We start from the raw sequence: 21,861 nt of genomic DNA on the forward strand, positions 1-21,861 counted from the left end.
TTACCCTTTCTATGTCTACTCCGTCTATTTGTATTTGTGTATGATGCTCTTTTCTACTATTACCAAATAGCATTATTTTAGTTTTACTGAGATTCAAAGATAGTCTGTTTTTGTCAAACCATCTTTTTAATTTGTTCATTTCTTCTGTTATTATTTGTATTATCTTCTGTGTGCTCTCTCCTGAACAGAAAGCAGTTGTGTCGTCCGCAAATAAAACCAACTTTAAGTCCTTCGTAACCTTACAAATGTCGTTTATATAAAGATTGAACAATCTTGGTCCCAGTATTGACCCCTGGGGTACACCACAGGATATATCTAGCCGTGTTGACATATTTTCACCCATCTTCACATATTGCTTCCTGTTGGTTAAATAACTTCTTACCCATTTCAATACCAAACCTGTGATGCCATATCGTTCTAATTTTCATATTAAAATATCATGATTAATTGTGTCAAATGCTTTTGTTAAGTCCATGAATACTGCGGCCGCACATTCTTTACCATCTATTGCATTGGTAATTTCCTCTGTTATTTTGGTTAATGCTATTGATGTTGAGATATTTGCTCGGAATCCATATTGGTTCCCCACAAGCGTCCCACTTTTGTTAATAAATAAATCTAATCGACTATGGAATAATTTTTCCATGATTTTGGAGAATTGTGGAAGTAATGAAACTGGTCTGTAGTTAGTAAACTGGTGTACGTCTCCATTCTTATAAATTGGTACGACTTTTGCAATTTTCATTATATCAGGGAATTTACCGGTTAAAAATGATACATTGGTGATATATATCAGAGGGTTCTGAAATGTCTTGTATAACCTTTTTTATCGTTACCATATCTATTCCATCAGTCGGTTGAGGTCTTGGATTTCCAATTTTTTACAATTTTGATTATTTCTTCTTTTGTTACGCTTTTAAGAAACATGGAATTGGGATTTCTGTCTATGAGCTCACTCAAGGCCTCAACTGACCCATCATCTGCATTTGGAATTCTTTGATCCAGATTTTTTCAGATATTAACAAAATAATCATTGAAACGTTCAGCTATTTGGTTCATATTGTCATTTTTTGTATTTCCATCTAGAAAGTACTGGGGGTAATCTTTCTTAGCACCATTTTTAATGATGCTATTTAGGATGCCCCATGTTGCGCTCATGTTGTTGTTGTTCTTGTTTAATTTGTTTGCTTAATCCATTCCATCATTTAATTCCACATACTGATATACTGAAGGTCTTAAGTGTTGTACGTGCATACACACGTTTTAAATGACATTTTGTTGTATATTCCCGGGTAGCAGATTATAGTTTGCTTTGTGCATCATTTTAGCTGTTTGCAAATTCACTATGTCCTGGAATTCACGGACACTTACTTTGCTTGGCATTTTACATCCTCCAGAAACTTCTTCTGTTCCGCGATGAGGTGCTCCTTCTTGGAGAGGAGCGTCTCCAGTTCAGCGGCCCTCTGATGCGCCGCCTCAAGTTTCTGGCCCTGAACCAGCAGGCTCTGTCTCAGGGACTCCATTTCTTTTCTGTAAGAGGCTTGCAGCATTTGGGTCCCTTGGGTGGTGGGCTTCTGCGGGAGGTGGAACAGGACATCATAGAATTGTTCCCTACTGCAATTCATCTACTTTAAAGTCATGCTGCCACCGCACCTTGGTGTTGTCTCCGCCTACGTGCTGCAGCTCCTGCATGGACAGCTTATGTGCCTCCCCGAGGAGCAGTAGCTGCTTGTTGAGGAAGCTCATCTGCTGCTGGGTGCATTCACTGTTGCTCAGCTGAAGGATACGCAAGATAAACAAAGATGGCAGGTTGTAGTCATGAGGCTGTAAATTTGGGCATGTGTAGTAAATATAAGGATGCTTATTACGAGACTGCCTTCTTTTTTCTTATTTTGCTTGGTGCAACTGGGCTATACATGCAATATATTACAAGTCAATTGAAGTGCCTGAAGGGCTGCATCCCAATGCAATCCATGACTTTGTATTTGAAAAGGTAAAACTCCCCCTGCACCAGAGGAACGGAAATACTTATTGTCCCTGTTAGACGCTAAAGAAAACCCTCGCGAATATGTCTGAAAACTACTCACAACAGAATTGTAAATGTATCTTTCTGACCTCCCCCAGTCTCATGAAGGCGTGCAGTCTATGTGTTAGATCTGAATATTGAAAATAGTGAGCTAAGAGTTGATGGTGTAGATCAGGGGTGCCCATGACGTCAATCGCGAGCTAGTGGAGGGTAGGGATGTCCCGATCCAGGTTTTTGCACTTCCGATCCGATACCGACCGATACCGATACTGGCCTATCCGGGCATGTATTAAAGTTTAAAGTTATTTAGCCTACTTAGTTGTCAGAATCATGTTGAAAAGGGTTTTAGTACTCTTGATAACAACTAGCCAGCTGAATTAGGGGTGTTTGAATAATACACAATGGTTGGTAACAAGAAACTGACCTGTTTATTCAAGGATAAACACAAAGTAGACAAAATTATACATGACAAACAGAAATGGCATAATTGAAACAAGGGCTGGGCGATATGGCCTTTTTTTAATTTTGCGATATTTTAAGGTCATATTGCGATACACAATATATATCTCGATATTTTGCCTTAGCCTTGAATGAACACTTGATGCATATAATCCCATCAGTATGATGATTCTATGTGTTTTGATTGATTGATTGAGACTTTTATTAGTAGGTTGCACAGTGAAGTACATATTCCGTACAATTGACCACTAAATGGTAACACCCGAATAAGTTTTTCAACTTGTTTAAGTCGGGGTCCACTTAAATTGATTCATGATACAGATATATACTATCAGATATATACTATCATCATAATACAGTCATCACACAAGATAATCACATTGAATTGTTTACATTATTTATAATCCGGGGTGTGGAGGGGGGCGCCGGATGTAAGTGTCAAAAAGACAGCCAAAAGAGTTTGATATGAGAATACATCTAAAGTTAAAATATAGGGTAGAAATGCACCCATTTGCAAGAAATGCAGTCTTGATTTTCAAAATTTTCTTTCAAGGCTTGCATGTCTACATTAAAACATTCTTCTTCATACTGCATTAATATATGCTACTTTTAAACTTTCATGCAGAGAAGGAAATCACAACTAAATAGATCACTAATTTTTTTAGACGGTGTTGATCTGGACATTTTTGCCTCAGCATTTTGATGGTGTGGACGTGTGGCACCGAATGGAGATAAGCGTCTCGACAGACGTTACAATATTTGAACAATGATGACGAAAACTGTTTTCTCTGTTGTGTCCGTGTGTCGAAAATTGTTATGCGCTTATTTTTTTTTTTATTTGATTTTGTGCGTGGCATAGATTTGCCGTGCGCAGAGGACATTTGAGCAGGCGCGCACCTTAGCGGCTGCGCTAGCATCACAGCTAACGTTAGCCATGCTGCTACCTCTCTGCTCGGGGAGGACGTATACGTATGTTATGTATGACGTGACAGTATGTGACGTATGACGTGACAGTATGTGACGTGTGTAAGAAGGTGTGCTCGCTGTCTGTGAGAGGGAGACAAAGGAAAAAGTGAGAAGAGCCTGTCGTGTAATGCCAGCAGCTAAAAGCAACTGCGTGAGATTCCACAGACCTGTGGATGTGTTGAAGGTGTGCTGGAAAATGCGGAACGGAAATTACGGAGCAGCAGAAAAGTGGAATGTATTATTTAAATCGGTGCGTTGGAAAACACGGACCGGAGTTTTTTTTTTAAACTGGATCTGGATCGGCATTTTCCCATGCCTTGTTGATACGCATTTTTTGGCAAAAATCGGCGGCCGATCCGATCCAAATATCGGATCGGGACATCCCTAGTATGTACACTTTTGACCACAACTGTAGATAGATAGATATACCGGCCCCCAGACACACTTTTTTCTCTAAATGTGGCCCCGTGAGTCAAAATAATTGCGCAGGCCTGTACTAGAAGCTAACGCCAAGTGGGAGGGTTAAGAAGAATAGGGAAGACGGAGAATTCGGATTCAGCCTTAGAAAGTCACCAAGTTGGCAACACTGTTTGGTTATTTCCTGGGATGTCTTCCTTAACAATTGTTCAGATAAACAAAATAAACTGACCTATGGGGGTTCTAACGTTACCCACACTTACAGCAAAACACTATCTCAGAGGTGCTCACACTTTTTCTGCAGGGGAGCTACTTTTCAATTGATCAAGTCGTGGGGATCTACCTCATTCATATATATCATTTATATTTACTTATTTATGAAATGTATGTTTTTGTTAACAAGTTAAAGGTGTTTAATGACAATGCAAGCATGTTTAACACATATAGTTAATAAAAAATTAAAGGTGTTTAATGATAATACAAGTATGTTTAATACATATAGTTAATATTGTTAACAAGTTAAAGGTGTTTAAAGATAATGCAAGCATGTTTAACACATATAGTTAATATTGTTAACAAGTTAAAGGTGTTTAATGATAATACAAGTATGTTTAATACATATAGTTAATATTGTTAACAAGTTAAAGGTGTTTAATGATAATACAAGCATGTTTAACACAGTTAATATTGTTAAAGAATTAAAGGTGTTTAATGATAATACAAGAATGTTTAATACATATAGTTAATATTGTTAACAAGTTAAAGGTGTTTAAAGATAATGCAAGCATGTTTAACACATATAGTTAATATTGTTAACAAGTTAAAGGTGTTTAATGATAATACAAGCATGTTTAACAGTTAATATTGTTAAAAAATTAAAGGTGTTTAATGATAATACAAGAATGTTTAATACATATAGTTAATATTGTTAACAACTTAAAGGTGTTTAAAGATAACACAAGCATGTTTAACACATATAGTTAATATTGTTAACAACTTAAAGGTGTTTAAAGATGATACAAGCATGTTTAACACATCCATCCATCCATCCATTTTCTACCGCTTATTCCCTTTTGGGGTCGCTGGAGCCTATCTCAGCTACAATCGGGCGGAAGGCGGTGTACACCCTGGACAAGTCGCCATCTCATCGCAGGGCCAACACAGATAGACAGACAACATTCACACTCACATTCACACACTAGGGCCAATTTAGTGTTGCCAATCAACTTATCCCCAGGTGCATGTCTTTGGAAGTGGGAGGAAGCCGGAGTACCCGGAGGGAACCCACGCAGTCACGGGGAGAACATGCAAACTCCACACAGAAAGATCCCGAGCCTGGGATTGAACCCAAGACTACTCAGGACCTTCGTATTGTGAGGCAGATGCACTAACCCCTCTTCCACCGTGCTGCCCCATGTTTAACACATATACCGTATTTTCCGCACTATTAGCCGCACCTAAAAACCACAAATTTACTCAAAAGCTGACAGTGCGGCTTTTAACCCGGTGCGCTTTATATATGGATAAATATTAAGATTCATTTTCATAAAGTTTCGATCTCGCAACTTCGGTAAACAGCCGCCATCTTTTTTCCCGGTAGAACAGGAAGCGCTTCTTCTTCTACGCAAGCAACCGCCAAGGTAAGCACCCGCCCCCATAGAACAGGAAGCGCTTCTTCTTCTACTGTAAGCAACCACCCGCCCGCGTAGAAGAAGAAAAAGCGCGCGGATATACCGTACGTTTCATTTCCTTTGTGTGTTTACATCTGTAAAGACCACAAAATGGCTCCTACTAAGCGTCAGGGATCCGGTTCATGAAAAGACGCAATCTCTCCATCCGCACACGGATTACCGTATTTTCCGCACTATAAGGCGCACCTAAAAACCACAAATTTTCTCAAAAGCTGACAGTGCGCCTTATAACCCGGTGCGCTTTATATATGGATAAATATTAAGATTCATTTTCATAAAGTTTCGGTCTCGCAACTTCGGTAAACAGCCGCCATCTTTTTTCCCCGTAGAAGAAGCGCGCGGTGCATGCTGGGATATGTGACGTTTCATTTCCATTTGTGTGTTTATGTAAAGACCCCAAAATGGCTCCTATTAAGTGTGTTGTCTGTCTAATTATAAATAATGCAGACGAGGCGTGTTAACTGAGTTCTCAACGTTTACTCACAACGTGCTCATAACCACATTCTAACTCCCAGCATACAACAACGCTTCTCAGGGCTACCGCGCATGCTCGTCACTATCGTTGCATGCTGGGTAGTGTAGTTGTTATATTTGCTAGCTCATAACATCACATTAAGAGACACGCTTACGCGCTTAATTCAATACTCGCCGTCATTCCGGGTGGATTGACAAAAGACCTCCAGCCGCTAGATATTGGTGTCAACAGGGCATTCGAAGCTAGACTGCTAACTGCGTGGGAACAGTGGATGACAGAAGGCGAACACACGTGACGTTCACCAAGACAGGGAGGCAGGGAGACAGCGCCAGACGACATTTTGGATCCCACATTCGCCCAACTTTTCAATTCGGACAACGAAGGAGAATAATTCGAGGGATTTATGAATGAAGAATAACTTCAGAAAGTGAGCGTTATGTTTATTTTGTGTGTTGTGACATTAACGTTCGAGCAACATTATGTTGCTATTGCTCTGCACTATTTTGAATTTTACTATGTTTGTGATTGCACATTTGCGTACATTTTGGGAGTGAACAGAGTTGTTAGAACGCTGGTTTTTAATATATTATTAAAGTTTGACTGACCTATCTGACTGTTTTTTTTGACATTCCTTTAGCGCAGTTAGATGCGGCTTACAACACGGGGCGGCTTATAGGTGGACAAAGTTTTGAAATATGCCGTTCATTGAAGGCGCGGCTTTTAACCCAGGGCGCCTTATGGTGCGGAAAATACGGTACTATTTCACAGCAACTGATATTCCTGTGAACCGCACTGTGGATACAACGGGAGCACGTACGGTGAATATTCGCACCACAGGGAATGAGAAGTCATCCTTCACTGTGGTTCTAGCTTGCCATGCTAATGGCCAGAAACTTCCACCCATGGTGATATTCAAAAGGAAGACCTTGCCAAAAGAGACCTTTCCAGCCGGCGTCATCATAAAAGCTAACTCGAAGGGATGGATGAAGAAAAGATGAGCGAGTGGTTAAGGTAAGTTTAAGTTTACGCGAAGAGGCCGGGTGGCTTTTTTCACGCAGCTCTGTCCATGTTGATATACGTATGTTTGTGATTGCACATTTGCGTACATTTTGGGAGTGAACAGAGTTGTTAGAACGCTGGTTTTTAATATATTATTAAAGTTTGACTGACCTATCTGACTGTTTTTTTGACATTCCTTTAGCGCAGTTAGATGCGGCTTACAACACCGGGCGGCTTATAGGTGGACAAAGTTTTGAAATATGCCGTTCATTGAAGGCGCGGCTTTTAACCCAGGGCGCCTTATGGTGCGGAAAATACGGTAGTTAATATTGTTAATAAGTTAAAGGTGTTTAAAGATAATACAAGCATGTTTAACACATAGATTCCTTTCTTTCATGAAGACAATAATATAAGTTGGTGTATTACCTGATTCTGATGACTTGCATTGATAGGAATCAGACAGTGGTGATGATAACGTCCGCATTTTCGAATGGAGGAGAAAAAAAATTCCTCCTTTCTGTCCAATACCACATGAAAGTGGTTGGTTGTTGGCATCTTATTTGTCCATCTTCCGTACTCCTCTGTATACACTTTACAAGAAATACATTGTCGGCAAACTCTGTAGCTTGCTAGCTTGTGCACGTCAGCTTTCTGAGACTCTTATTTTGTTAGCGCAACTGTGCAACTGTGCAGTCGGTCTTTGGAGTTTTGACGACAGGTACGGCGCCAGAGTCTGTTGAAATAAAGTGTTTCTCGCCTTCCAGTCGGTAATTTTAATGAGCTGGCAGTAGCCAGCGTCACCTCAGAAGACCCTCGGGTGCCGTGAATGTCAATCAAGTGACGTCATTGTGAAGATTTATGATCGCTAATTTTTAGGACTATTTTTTTAATGCCTGGCTGGTGATCGACTGACACACCCTCCGAGATCGACCGGTAGCTCGCGATCGACGTAATGAGCACCCCTGCACTATCTAAATCACATTTACCTTGATGGTCATCTGTTTGAGCAGGTGTCCAGTGTGACAGACTCGGTTATTTGCCCCTTGAAGCTCCGCCTCCAAATCATCCATCCTTTTCTGACACTCTTGTAACTTGCTCTGTGGGCACAAAGATGGAAGGATGCTTAGACAATCCAAAAGCTCTTAGATCAGTTGACATCAGGTACCTGGAGCTCTTGGTTTTTGGTGTAGTAGTCGTCTCGCCCCTGCTGCAACTGTCGGATTTGACTGTGCAGGCGGGTCACCACCGTCTCCCGGTCGTCCCACAGCTGCCTGTACCGCTGCTGCTCCACCTGGAGACTCTCCCTCAGAGACATGATGTCCACACTCTGCAGATTCAGCTGGTCCTTCTGCAAGAAAAATGATAATGAAGATGTTGATGAACGAACATTTGGGTCAATATCAACAAAGGTTTTGAGCAATCCATATACGTCCAAAAGAAAACCTGCCATTGCATTGTTCTGCTCTTCCAGTGCCGTTGCGTTGATGATGCGTCGCAGGAGGCGTCGGTTGCGGACGGCGTGCTGCTCCCTCTTGTAGCGCTCGTACAGCAACTGGTTGTGCAACAGGAGCAGCTGGCTGCGCAGTGTTTGGAGCTCGTCAGTCGGAGCCGAACCTGAGGAGATCCCCATAACAAAAAAGCGTTAGGAACCCGACATATCATAATGTAAGTTTAACAAGAGTAAAAGGACAAAGTGAGGTTAAAAAGGTTACAAATCATTCCAAAAATTAAAATCAATGCAGAAAAGCGGAGTATAGCGGTTTTGGTTATTAACTGTAATGAATGACAGGATTTGGTCCTCCTGAGTCCCAGACCGTGCACCAACATTGAATAGATCTTTAGGCTTTGCTACAGTTTGACAGCCAACTCAGACAATAATCATCCAGATATCTAGCCCTGTATGACTATGATCATCCATCCATTTTCTACCGCTTGTCTATGATCAGACATAGCTAAATATACTGGAGCATCGTTTTCCATACATTCACTAATTTGTGGCGGCCCGCCACCAATACCATCCATCATCCATCCATTTTCTACCGCTTATCCCTTTCGGGGACGCTGGAGCCTATCTCAGCTGCATTCGGGCGGAAGGCGGGGTACACCCTGGACAAGTCGCCACCTCATCGCAGGGCCAATACAGATAGACAAAAATTCACACTCACACACTAGGGCCAATTTAGTGTTGCCAATCAACCTATCCCCAGGTGCATGTCTTTGGAGGTGGGAGGGCATACTTGCCAACCCTCCCGGATTTTCCGGGAGACTCCCGAAATTCAGCGCCTCTCCCGAAAACATCCCGGGACAAATTTTCTCCCGAAAATCTCCCGAAATTCAGGCGGAGCTGGAGGCCACGCCCCCTCCAGCTCCATGCGGACCTGAGTGACGTGTTGACAGCCTGTTCACACGTCCGCTTTCCCACAATATAAACAGCTAATGATGGAGGGCGAGTTCTTGGTTTCTTATGTGGGTTTATTGTTAGGCAGTTTCATTAACGTCCTCCCAGCGCAGCAACAACACACAACAACAGCAGTCAAGTTTCCGTCTACCGTAAAGCAGTTCGTCTGCCGTAAACAGCAATGTTGTGACACTTTTAAACAGGACAATACTGCCATCTACTGTACATGCATATGTGACCCACCCATAATGTGTCACATTTTTGTGTTGATTTATTTATTTTATTTTGTGGTTTGAATTCGTTTTTGGAGCGGTCATTACACATTTATCAGTATTCACATTGGTCAGTAGGGGGCAGTAGGGCGTTTCTTCCCAATTGAATGCTATCACCTGCAGACCGGAAGTGTCTTGTCATTCTGATGAGCGCGACCAGTCTGTGAACAATTGAAACGTCCTGTGTGCTTTTTCCTCCTGTATAACAGGTTAGTTTTGGTGAATCAACTCACTGAATAATATCCATGTGATCTTTATAAGTTTAAGTACACATTCTGATGGTGGAGCCTAACTCTAAAGTGTTTGTGAGTTGTAGTTTGTATTTGTGAATGAATCCAGTGCACAGCTGCAGTAATCAATACAAAATGGCGACGTGAGTGCGCAATGTTTATATAGGAACTTCTGATCCTAATTCAGACTCCCAAATTAGAGCTCCCGTTTTCTTATTGATTTTATAATGTATATTTGTATAATGTGTGTGTTCTGAAATAGTGACAGAGAATAGAACAAGGATGGACAATTCAACCCTTAACTCAACAATGAGTAAATGAGTGTTATGTGTGTGTATATGTGTAAATAAATGAACACTGAAATTCAAGTATTTCTTTTATTTATTTTTATATATATATATATATATATATATATAGCTAGAATTCACTGAAAGTCAAGTATTTCATATATATATATAATTTAACCACGCCCCCCGCCCCACCCCCAACCACGCCCCCCGAAATCGGAGGTCTCAAGGTTGGCAAGTATGTGGGAGGGGCCTATCCCCAGGTGCATGTCTTTGGAGGTGGGAGGAAGCCGGAGTACCCGCAGGGAACCCACGCAGTCACGGGGAGAACATACAAACTCCACACAGAAAGATCCCTCAGGACCTTCGTATTGTGAGGCACATGCACTAACCCCTGTTCCACCGACCCAATACATGTGGACAAAATTATTTAGCACTATTGCTTCTTAACACAAGGAAAACTTAGCAAGAGGGATTGATGTTCCCAACTTAATGACTTTCATTCATATGCACAATTTTGCTAACGGACAAAGTATATTTTATTTAGATTTTTGTTTGTTTTATTTAACTTTGAGATTTAAAAGTTTACATTCCAATTACAATGTCAACATATACGAGAAATACACGTTTATTGCATTTAAAAAGGGCATACCTGCGTTATAATTATGTATTGTCATTACATCAGCGGTTAATTTGGTCTCAAAATACTATTGACAACAGTGACGTGCAGTCACTAGAGGCAGGTGATATGGAAATAAAAAAAATGTAAAAAGAAAAAAAAAAAAATTAATTGTTATATGTATCCAGTGATTATACTATAAAGTTATTTTCCATTTAACTTCACCAGTTTTAGATTATTTTTATTTAAAATCGCTGAATTTTCACATTCACCGTTCAAATAATGAGAAGAGACGGTGCGGTGAACAGCAGCCAGTTGAGGCACGTCACTCAGTGCCGCAACATGAATTGCGCAATGACTCGGCTAACTGCTGGCCTGCTGTGCAGTGAGACTGTATTGCTATATGAATTATATTATACATTTCCATAGTTTAGTTAGCTGAGGTATATAATGTACAGTGTATTTTGTCAACAACTGTATGTGTGTAAAGTATTTCTTGTGCTGAGCGATCATAAAACGGCTGCAAAAGACGCACTGGCTGAGGCTCGCCTCCTGCACCCCCGCCGTAGAATTGTTATATCAACTAAAGCCCACACTTAAACTTTCCACGTGCAAGATTGAATCTATTTAAAAAAATTATTTCATAAGAAGCCAAAAAGTGCAAAAACAATAATGTTGGTGTTGGAGGAGTTGTGAATGACTGCAGGGCCACAACATTAGATACACCTGCAGACTGCAGGTGTACCTAATTCACAACTCCTCCAACACAAACATTATTGTTTTTGCACTTTTTGGCATCTTATTAAATAACTTTTGTAACCTATTTTCATGGGCTTTCCTCTTTGGGATGTTAAGTTCCTGTTATGCGCTGTTATACAGTATATGTCTTGAGCTCTTATTTTGAAGGCGCTAAGAGCGGAAGTGATGTCACGTTGCGGAGGTTTTTGAAAGAATGTAAATAAAGTGGTCCTCGGGTAAACTGGAGCCTCCGTGTTTGTTATTTTGTAGTTTCATACAGTATAGGCGACATTTATAAACCCTCGGTTACACTTTTTTAAATAGATTCAATCTTGCACGTGGAAAGTTTAAGTGAGGGCTTTAGTTGTGGACTTCATTTATAAGTAAAGGTAAGACCATAATAACGTTTTTTTTATTAAATGTGCTTTTTTTGTGTGCTACAGTTTGTATGTGTAAAGTTAAAGTTAAGTTAAAGTACCAATGATTGTCACACACACACTAGGTGTAATGAAATTTGTCCTCTGCATTTGACCCATCCCCTTGTTCACCCCCTGGGAGGTGAGGGGAGCAGTGGGCAGCAGCGGCGCCGCGCCCGGGAATCATTTTTGGTGATTTAACCCCCAATTCCAACCCTTGATGCTGAGTGCCAAGCAGGGAAGAATGCTGGTATGAGCTTTTAAACATAACCCGTTAACTGCTGCCAATCAAATGGTGAATAAGATACTCTTTAGGGTTCATATGTTTGTAAATCTGACTGTGATGAAGTCAGTGCCTCACCAGCCATCAGCCTCACCGTACGTCACTGATTGACAATAATATCGTTTATTGGCAATAATCCGTAGGTCAATACATCATCAAGCTAAATTTGTTATTGGCCTTCTTGGGCATCGGTTCACATAAATTGAAATGGTGCCATATAATTTGTTGCAAGTGACGTCACATTTGTTTGCAGACTCGCCAAGAAGCCCTCGAGCAAACAGAACCGACTCAGTCAGACTGCCTCCAGGTAATGTTGCAATTATTCATGCCACCAAGGCAAGTATGCCAGATAGAAAACACTCAAACACGCAGTATGGCTACACTTTTCAAAATGTGCTCGCTTGCTGCTAATTTAGAGATTGGATTTAAAGGTCATAAAGTCTGCACAAACAATCATCGGCTGCCCCCTCCCCTCCCTGAAGGATTTACACAAATCCCGTTGCCTCAACAGAGCAAAAAGCATCACCAAGGACAGCACACACCCTGGCTTCCACCTGTTCGACCTGCTACCATCGGGCAGGCGCTACAGGTGCATCAGAGCCAGAACAAACAGGCTCAGAGACAGCTTCTTTCCCAGAGCTGTCACCATCTTGAACTCTAACGTATAAGAATAATTCACCTCTATACAATATCCTACCCTAAAACCCTACTGTGCAATATTACCCTTCGAGTGCAATACGTCCGACACTGATTGTTATTCATTACTCCGGTACTCTTGTCTTGTTCTGTATATTGTACAGTATTTTATATTTCTATAGTGTTTTGTATATTGTACAGGATTGCTTATAATTTTTATTGCATAGTTGTCTGTTTATTTCAATTGTTAGTTTTTTTTTTCTTTATTACTTCTTGTGTAATTTATTTTTACCCCATATTTGTTCCCACTATCGCACTTTAAGTTGGAGTCCTTAATCTCGTTATATGCAAATATAATGACAATAAAGTCCATTCTATTCTATTCTTCTATCAGCAGAAGCGATTTTAGATGGCAACTTTAACACCTTGAAATTTGGTAATGAAAATTACAACCAAGATATCTTGCACAATACAATCAAACAGCTGGTGAGTACTAAGTACCGGTACAATACTAACAGTACTATAAACACAATGTAGGGCGCTACAAAAGACTAGATTCCGCTGAATGGCAAAGACTACTTCCTGACTATGCAACACACAATACACGACTGACACCTTAATGCAGGGGTGCTCATTACGTCGATCGCGAGCTAGCGGTCCATGGTGGAGGGTGTGTCAGTCGATCACCAGCCAGACATTAAAAAAATAGTCCTAAAAATGAGCGATCATAAATCTTCACTATGACGTCACTTTCGTCACTTGATTGACATTCACGGCACCCGAGGGTCTTCTGAGAAGACGCTGGCTGCTGCCAGCTCATTAAAATCACCGACTGGAAGGCGAGAAACACTTTATTTCAACAGACTCTGGCGCCGTACCTGTCGTCAAAACTCCAAAGACCGACTGCACAGTTGCACAGTTGTGCTAACAAAATAAGAGTCTCAGAAAGCTGCCGTGCACAAGCTAGCAAGCTACGGAGTTTGCCGACAATGTATTTCTTGTAAAGTGTATACAAAGGAGTACGGAAGCTGGACAAATAAGATGCCAAAAACCAACCACTTTCATGTGGTATTGGACAGAATGGATTACTTTTTTTCTCCTCCATTCGAAATTTGCGGACGTTATCAGCACTACTGTCTGATTACAATCACTGCAAGTTATCAGAATCAGGTAATACACCAACTTATATTCTTGTCTTCATGAAAGAAAGGAATCTATATGTGTTAAACATGCTTGTATTATTTTCAAACACCTTTAACTTATTAACAATATTAACTATATGTGTTAAACATGCTTGTATTATCTTTAAACACCTTTAACTTATTAACAATATTAACTATATGTGTTAAACATGCTTGCATTATCTTTAAACACCTTTAACTTGTTAACAATATTAACTATATGTATTAAACATACTTGTATTATCATTAAACACCTTTAATTTTTTAACAATATTAACTATATGTGTTAAACATGCTTGCATTATCATTAAATACCCTTAACTTGTTAACAAAAACAATTTTTTTCATAAATAAGTAAATATAAATTATATATATGAATGAGGTAGATCCCCACGACTTGATCAATTGAAAAGTAGCTCGCCTGCAGAAAAAGTGTGAGCACCCCTGCCTTAATGTAATTACAACTGCGTGCAAAGTCTACTATATAATACTTGCAACTTGCAAATGACACCTACAAATGCAGTCCATTTTAAAGATATAACAACTGGACAGCACATGTATCATAATCAGCTCAATGTTAAAATATATTCTATTATTAAACAAATTTATATAAAAAAAACACATGAACCCCTGCGATAAGGTGGCGACTTGTCCAGGGTGTAACCCCCGCCTTCCACCCGGATGCAGACGCAATAGGCTCCAGAGGGACAAGCGGTAGAAAATGGATGGATGGATGAACCCACACAAAAGTGCTAGAAATTGGTAGCGTTGAGTATCAATCCCCAGGTACCGTGTATCCGCACTGTTTCAACTCAAATGTGAGAGGTACCCATCTCTACTAGCACAAAAAACAGGGCATTGATGTGGGAAACATTGGTGTAACTAACTAAATACTTGAAAATGGTGATAGGAAGTAGGAGTGTGAGATAAGATTACGGGGAAAAGAAACTGTTTCTTGTTTGCAAATAGAAAACGGATTCTCATCAGTCCAAATCAAATCTGTCAGAATGAATCTATGTGCAAACAGAAAGATGCCAATAAGGCTTTAAATGTTTAATTCAAGACGTAGTTCAACTCAGTTACTGTGGGAACATTGAACAGAATTCTCCCAATTTTTTTCACTTGCTGACGACGACGCAGAGCTCGTGACACATCCCAGGTCATGCTAGATAATGCTGCAGTCATGCCAGCTCCTTTTTATCAGGGAGCAACAGTGTGGAAAAGTGAGTGAGTTACCTCCAAAGTGCGTCCAGTCAGCTGATTTACTTGGCAAAGGTAATCTGTCCAGGGAGAGAACGGAAGAAACACATTTTCGGTTCTTAGAAAATTAAAATGTCAGTCATGGTGTGATTATCGAACATGGGATGCTAAAATTGTGAGAGGTTTGTGGTCCTGGTGGGTGAAGCAGGAAAATAGACATTTTTATATTAATCCAGTCTCACTTTTGTCAGCACAAATCAGAACTCCTTACTATGATTCACCTTTTTTTGTTAAGTACATAACTCCACATGTGTTCATTCATAGTTTTGATGTGACAATCTACAATGTGAATACCGCATTTTTCGGACTATAAGTCTCAGTTTTTTTCATAGTTTGGCCGGGGATGCGACTTATACTCAGGAGCAACTTATGTGTGAAATTATTCACACATTACCGTAAAATATCAAATAATATTATTGATCTCATTCACGTAAGAGACTAGACGTATAAGATTTCATGGGATTTAGCGATTAGGAGTGACAGATTGTTTGGTAAACGTATAGCATGTTCTATATGTTATAGTTATTTGAATGACTCTTACCATAATATGTTACGTTAACATACCAGTTCGTTATTTATGCCTCATATAACGTACACTTATTCAGCCTGTTGTTCACTATTCTTTATTTTAAATTGCCTTTCAAATGTCAATTCTTGGTGTTTTATCAAATAAATTTCCCCAAAAAATGCGACTTATACTCCAGTGCAACTTATACTCTGAAAAATACGGTAGTCATTAAAAAAATTAAGAAAATACATTGAATGAGAAGGTGTGTCCAAACTTTTGGCCTGTACTGTACATCCAGAAAAATATTTTGTTAGTCCAAATAAACTATCTTTAATGACATCAAGATGCTGAACGTTGTTGTTAAAAATCACCCGTTGACATGACATCGTAATGAAGGGTAATGCCATCTTTTAAAAGGTTATAGAAACAAAAAAACATGCATATTAAATGAGAAAATACACTAACATTGGCTCATTTTGACTAAAGACACATATATAGAGTGGGTTTTTTTTAAACGTAAGGATTTGGGAGGAGTTCGGGGAAGCCATGGAAAACGACTTCCGGACGGCTTCGAAGCGATTCTGGACCACCATCCGCCGCCTCAGGAAGGGGAAGCAGTGCACTATCAACACCGTGTATGGTGCGGATGGTGTTCTGCTGACCTCGACTGCGGATGTTGTGGATCGGTGGAGGGAATACTTCGAAGACCTCCTCAATCCCACCAACACGTCTTCCTATGAGGAAGCAGTGCCTGGGGAATCTGTGGTGGGCTCTTCGATTTCTGGGGCTGAGGTTGCCGAGGTAGTTAAAAAGCTCCTCGGTGGCAAGGCCCCGGGGGTGGATGAGATCCGCCCGGAGTTCCTTAAGGCTCTGGATGCTGTGGGGCTGTCTTGGTTGACAAGACTCTGCAGCATCGCGTGGACATCGGGGGCGGTACCTCTGGATTGGCAGACCGGGGTGGTGGTTCCTCTCTTTAAGAAGGGGAACCGGAGGGTGTGTTCTAACTATCGTGGGATCACACTCCTCAGCCTTCCCGGTAAGGTCTATTCAGGTGTACTGGAGAGGAGGCTACGCCGGATAGTCGAACCTCGGATTCAGGAGGAACAGTGTGGTTTTCGTCTTGGTCGTGGAACTGTGGACCAGCTCTATACTCTCGGCAGGGTCCTTGAGGGTGCATGGGAGTTTGCCCAACCAGTCTACATGTGTTTTGTGGACTTGGAGAAGGCATTCGACCGTGTCCCTCGGGAAGTCCTGTGGGGAGTGCTCAGAGAGTATGGGGTATCGGACTGTCTGATTTTGGCGGTCCGCTCCCTGTATGATCAGTGTCAGAGCTTGGTCCGCATTGCCGGCAGTAAGTCGGACACGTTTCCAGTGAGGGTTGGACTACGCCAAGGCTGCCCTTTGTCACCCATTCTGTTCGTAACTTTTATGGACAGAATTTCTAGGCGCAGTCAAGGCGTTGAGGGGATCTGGTTTGGTGACTGCAGGATTAGGTCTCTGCTTTTTGCAGATGATGTGGTCCTGATTGCTTCATCTGGCCAGGATCTTCAGCTCTCGCTGGATCGGTTCGCAGCCGAGTGTGAAGCGACTGCGATGAGAATCAGCACCTCCAAGTCCGAGTCCATGGTTCTCGCCCGGAAAAGGGTGGAATGCCATCTTCGGGTTGGGGAGGAGACCCTGCCCCAAGTGGAGGAGTTCAAGTACCTCGGAGTCTTGTTCACGAGTGAGGAAAGAGTGGATCGTGAGATCGACAGGCGGATCGGTGCGGCATCTTCAGTAATGAGGACGCTGTATCGATCCGTTGTGGTGAAGAAGGAGCTGAGCCGGAAGGCAAAGCTCTCAATTTACCGGTCGATCTACGTTCCCATCCTCACCTATGGTCATGAGCTTTGGGTTATGACCGAAAGGACAAGATCACGGGTACAAGCGGCCGAAATGAGTTTCCCCCGCCCGGTGGCAGGGCTCTCCCTTAGAGATAGGGTGAGAAGCTCTGTCATCCGGGGGGAGCTCAAAGTAAAGCCGCTGCTCCTCCACATCGTGAGGAGCCAGATGAGGTGGTTCGGGCATCTGGTCAGGATGCCACCCGATCGCCTCCCTCGGGAGGTGTTTAGGGCACGTCCGACCGGTAGGAGGCCACAGGGAAGACCCAGGACACGTTGGGAAGACTATGTCTCCCGGCTGGCCTGGGAACGCCTCGGGATCCCCCGGGAGGAGCTGGACGAAGTGGCTGGGGAGAGGGAAGTCTGGGCTTTCCTGCTTAGGCTGCTGCCCCCGCGACCCGACCTCGGATAAGCGGAAGAAGATGGATGGATGGATGGATGGATGGATTTGGCACCGTTTTTGATGCCGTGTTGATGACATCCATTTAACGAAGGCAAGAGCAGTAAATAGTAAGTATAGAGCTGGGTCTATTTGGATTACTGCACTAATGCTGGCAAGGAGCTTGTTCAATGATTTTGATTTTATCATACACAGTCAGATTATTTTGCTGTGCCATGGCCTCTTTGTGCACTGTTTAACATATGTTCCACACATTCAGTTGGGGTAAATGTGTTGTCTTTGCATCTGGCTTCATTACCTGCATGGAATTTAAACTCATTTAAACATGATGCGCCAATCAGTCACAAACGGTGCAAGATGCTGCAAATGGGAGATTGACTTTCTTTAAATAATTAACATGAAACAAAATGACAACAACACAGCTAAAGCTTCTTACCTCTTAAGGACTTTATCATGGGTATCGCTTCCCTGCTGAACAAGGCGATCCAGCACCTCCAGTGGTGAAGTAATAGGAACCCCCTCCTCGTCCAAATCCTCCAGCCCCTCTTCCTGTCTTGAAAGCCGCTCCAGTGCCACCTTTTTGACGGCCTCTGATGTCTTCTGGCCCACGTAAAGCGAGGCGGCTCTGGGCAAAGCGAGGTCAAAGAACACCTCGTACGGCACCGGGGCAGGTGTCTTGCTGCACGGACTCGGCGAGAACATCCCAAACTTGCCCACTTCGTCCTCCGGGGCGGAAGGGCTGCGGTGCAAGTGGTGATCAATGGGTGTGAAACCTGACAAGAAGGGCCAGGATTGTTCCAGGCCAATGGCTGAACTCCGGCTCTCTCCCGCTCCCCCTCCTTGTTCAAGGACACTGCTACTGGCAATGTTCTCCACTTTCTCTGGGGAAGACACAGCATGGCGTGTGTCTTCAGGTTGGCTGTTGGTGAGGTTCTTGTCTTGTGCCTGGCAGCCCGTCAGAGTCTCAGTGGTGCGGTAGAAAGGGGAGTCAAAACCCCTCAGGCCTGACAGCTCCTGCTTGTCCTCCGTGATCTTCAGCAGCTCTTCTGTGATGGCCGCTACACATATAAAAGACACATGGAAAACCTTGGAATAAAACCAGCAAGCAGGGTGCCAAGCATCATTTCAGAGTTTGCAATTTTTCTATCATTTTTTGGGACAAAATCCCCCCCAAAAATCTAAACACCTGTGTCACAAATGTGATGTGGTTCTGCAACATAGAAAAAAAATCTAAAGCTCACCCTCTTCTTTTTCTTTTTCTGTTCTCAGCTGAAGTTCCAACTCCTGTTTCTTCATGAAAAACGACAGCTCCGTCAATGTCATGGACATATTCTCGTCATCACCTGTGTTTGATGATAGAATGTCACAGGTTGATGTCACCATTGCACAAATAGAAAGTTCCAACAGGAAAAAGTATAACATGTTACGGTCCCCCCTTTTTTTTTAAAGTTTGTCTGGGCACTCAATGGATCGCAACTGGACTGTCAGCTTGTTGTAGATGTCTTCATTAGTTCATGCTCATAGACTTAGATCAGGGGTGCTCATTACGTCGATCTCGATCTACCGGTCGATCTCGGAGGGTGTGTCAGTCGATCACCAGCCAGGCATTAAAAAAATACCGTATTTTCCGCACTATAAGGCGCACCTAAAAACCACAAATGTTCTCAAAAGCTGACAGTTGCGCCTTATAACCCGGTGCGCTTTATATATGGATAAATATTAAGATTCATTTTCATAAAGTTTCGGTCTCGTAACTACGGTAAACAGCCGCCATCTTTTTTCCCGGTAGAACAGGAAGCGCTTCTTCTTCTACGCAAGCAACCGCCAAGGTAAGCACCCGCCCCCATAGAACAGGAAGCGCTTCTTCTTCTACTGTAAGCAACCACCCGCCCGCGTAGAAGAAGAAAAAGCGCGCGGATATTACCGTACGTTCATTTCCTTTGTGTGTTTACATCTGTAAAGACCACAAAATGGCTCCTACTAAACGACAGGGATCCGGTTCATGAAAAGACGCAATCTCTCCATCCGCACACGGATTACTATTTCACAGCAACTGATATTCCTGTGAACCGCACTGTGGATACAACGGGAGCACGTACGGTGAATATTCGCACCACAGGGAATGAGAAGTCATCCTTCACTGTGGTTCTAGCTTGCCATGCTAATGGCCAGAAACTTCCACCCATGGTGATATTCAAAAGGAAGACCTTGCCAAAAGAGACCTTTCCAGCCGGCGTCATCATAAAAGCTAACTCGAAGGGATGGATGAAGAAAAGATGAGCGAGTGGTTAAGGTAAGTTTAAGTTTACGCGAAGAGGCCGGGTGGCTTTTTTCACGCAGCTTCGTCCATGTTGATATACGATTCCATGCGCGCCCACATCACGCTGGTTTTAATATATTATTAAAGTTTGACTGACCTATTTGACTGTTTTTTTGACATTCCTTTAGCGCAGTTAGATGCGGCTTACAACACGGGGCGGCTTATAGGTGGACAAAGTTTTGAAATATGCCGTTCATTGAAGGCGCGGCTTATAACCCAGGGCGCCTTATGGTGCGGAAAATACGGCTAAAAATGAGCGATCATAAATCTTCACTATGACGTCACTTTCGTCACTTGATTGACATTCACGGCACCCGAGGGTCTTCTGAGATGACGCCGGCTGCTGCCAGCTCACTAAAATTACCGACTGGAAGGCGAGAAACACTTTATTTCAACAGACTCTGGCGCCGTACCTGTCGTCAAAACTCCAAAGACCGACTGCACAGTTGCACAATAAAAGCTCTGCTTCATCCTGCCTGCGCTACCAAAATAAGAGTCTCAGAAAGCTGGCGTGCACAAGCTAGCAAGCTACGGAGTTTGCCGACAATGTATTTCTTGTAAAGTGTATACAAAGGAGTACGGAAGCTGGACAAATAAGATGCCAAAAACCAACCACTTTCATGTGGTAATGGACAGAAAGGAGGACTTTTTTTCTCCTCCATTCGAAAATGCGGACGTTATCATCACCACTGTCTGATTCCAATCAATGCAAGTCATCAGAATCAGGTAATACACCAACTTATATTCTTGTCTTCATGAAAGAAAGGAATCTATATGTGTTAAACATGCTTGTATTATCTTTAACCACCTTTAAGTTGTTAACAATATTAACTATATGTGTTAAACATGCTTGTATTTTCTTTAACCACCTTTAAGTTGTTAACAATATTAACTATATGTGTTAAACATGCTTGTTTTATCTTTAACCACCTTTAAGTTGTTAACAATATTAACTATTTGTGTTAAACATGCTTGTATTATTTTTAACCACCTTTAACTTGTTAACAATATTAACTATATGTGTTAAACATGCTTGCATTATCTTTAAACACCTTTAACTTGTTAACAATATTAACTATATGTATTAAACATACTTGTATTATCATTAAACACCTTTAATGTATTAACAATATTAACTATGTGTTAAACATGCTTGCATTATCATTAAACATCTTTAACTTGTTAACAAAAACATATATTTCATAAATAAGTAAATATAAATTATATATATGAATGGGGTAGATCCCCACGACTTGATCAATTGAAAAGTAGCTCGCCTGCAGAAAAAGTGTGAGCACCCCTGACTTAGATTATAAGACAAACTGAACAGTCGATTGAATGCCCTGAGAACACAATGACATGTATGAATGAGAACAGCCAAAAACATTCAAAAGTTTAAA

At 41.8% G+C, this 21,861-nt stretch overlaps 1 protein-coding gene across 1 annotated transcript in view; it reads right to left on the reverse strand.

Annotated features, from left to right (window-relative positions):
- tsc1b (TSC complex subunit 1b) overlaps positions 1-21,861 on the reverse strand; it is an 82,839-nt gene that overhangs the window by 9,694 nt on the left and 51,284 nt on the right. Inside the window, exons 13-20 of the mRNA XM_072915360.1 lie at positions 19,383-19,484; positions 18,578-19,199; positions 15,330-15,373; positions 8,481-8,647; positions 8,199-8,381; positions 8,020-8,130; positions 1,654-1,776; positions 1,372-1,574 (exon numbers count right to left, since the gene is read on the reverse strand). Of these exons, the coding sequence (XP_072771461.1) occupies positions 1,372-1,574; positions 1,654-1,776; positions 8,020-8,130; positions 8,199-8,381; positions 8,481-8,647; positions 15,330-15,373; positions 18,578-19,199; positions 19,383-19,484 (1,555 nt within the window). The remainder of the gene's footprint in view (positions 1-1,371; positions 1,575-1,653; positions 1,777-8,019; positions 8,131-8,198; positions 8,382-8,480; positions 8,648-15,329; positions 15,374-18,577; positions 19,200-19,382; positions 19,485-21,861) is intronic.

This window comes from Nerophis lumbriciformis, linkage group LG20, assembly GCF_033978685.3.
Source record: "Nerophis lumbriciformis linkage group LG20, RoL_Nlum_v2.1, whole genome shotgun sequence".
Lineage (NCBI taxonomy): Eukaryota > Metazoa > Chordata > Actinopteri > Syngnathiformes > Syngnathidae > Nerophis > Nerophis lumbriciformis.